This window comes from Neophocaena asiaeorientalis, unplaced genomic scaffold (genome assembly GCF_003031525.2).
Source record: "Neophocaena asiaeorientalis asiaeorientalis breed wild unplaced genomic scaffold, Neophocaena_asiaeorientalis_V1.1 scaffold275, whole genome shotgun sequence".
Lineage (NCBI taxonomy): Eukaryota > Metazoa > Chordata > Mammalia > Artiodactyla > Phocoenidae > Neophocaena > Neophocaena asiaeorientalis.
Window position 1 is genome coordinate 1,630,734 of NW_020173679.1, and position 884 is coordinate 1,631,617.

The 884-nt window shown below is 73.3% G+C and overlaps 1 protein-coding gene across 1 annotated transcript in view; it reads left to right on the forward strand.

The window, feature by feature from the left end:
* The first annotated feature begins 320 nt into the window (after positions 1–320).
* Positions 321–884, forward strand: part of IFFO2 (intermediate filament family orphan 2) — a 44,950-nt gene continuing 44,386 nt past the window's right edge. The window contains 1 exon segment of the mRNA XM_024749805.1: positions 321–884. Coding sequence (XP_024605573.1) covers positions 649–884 — 236 coding nt within the window. The 5' untranslated portion in view covers positions 321–648.

Genomic DNA, 884 nt, shown 5'->3' on the forward strand with positions numbered 1-884 from the left:
TGCAGCTCTGCGGTCTGTGTCCCCAGGCAAAGAATCCGAGCCCGGCTGGAGGGCTGGACCCGGCGCAGGGGAGGGAGTGGCCCAACCCGGAGCTGGGCGGAGCCAAAGCTGCAGACAGCAAGTCCACCGAGCCGAGAAGACTGTGGAGCCCGGGAATGGGAGGAGCCACGGGGCCGTGGGCGGGGCCCGGCGCTGCGGGCCTCGGGGACCCTGCCTCCAGCTTTGGGAGCGCCGCAGAGGAGGGCGGGGTGGGCGGGGCGAGCTTGGGAGCGGGGCCTGTGTCTGCAGTGGGCGGGGCCCGCCGCAGAGGGGCAGTGCAGGCTGAGAGTCTTCTGCGCTCTAATACCGCGGAGCCTCCACAGCGTCTCTGACAGCCCCGGCGCCGGTACCAGCGATCCTCGATACCTCGCGCAAGCCGCCGCGGCCTCCACCACGACCCAAGTCCAGTCCCTCGCCTCGGCGCCCACATCCGGGGGCGGTCCGGCTCGCTGTCTCTGCGGAGGCCGCATCTGGCGCGCATCTGGAACCGACCGGCAGGTCGCGCTGGATCCTGCGCCCTCCCTGGCCCGGCCGCGCCGGGAGCCCTGCCCGGAGCTGGAGCCGCACTTGGAGCCGCGGGCCCGGGTCCCTGAGCCGCGTAGCCGGCGCATGGTGAACTCGCTGATATTCGGGGAGATGGCCTTGGCCTCCGTCTGCCCGCCGAGCGGCTCCGGGGGGACCTGCCCCGGCGCGGGTGGCGGCGGCGGGGCCGGGCCAGGGCCATCGCCGGTGACGGCGGCGCTGCGGGACGACCTGGGCTCCAACATCCACCTACTGAAGGGGCTCAACGTGCGCTTCCGCTGCTTCCTGGCCAAAGTGCACGAGCTGGAGCGGCGCAACCGGCT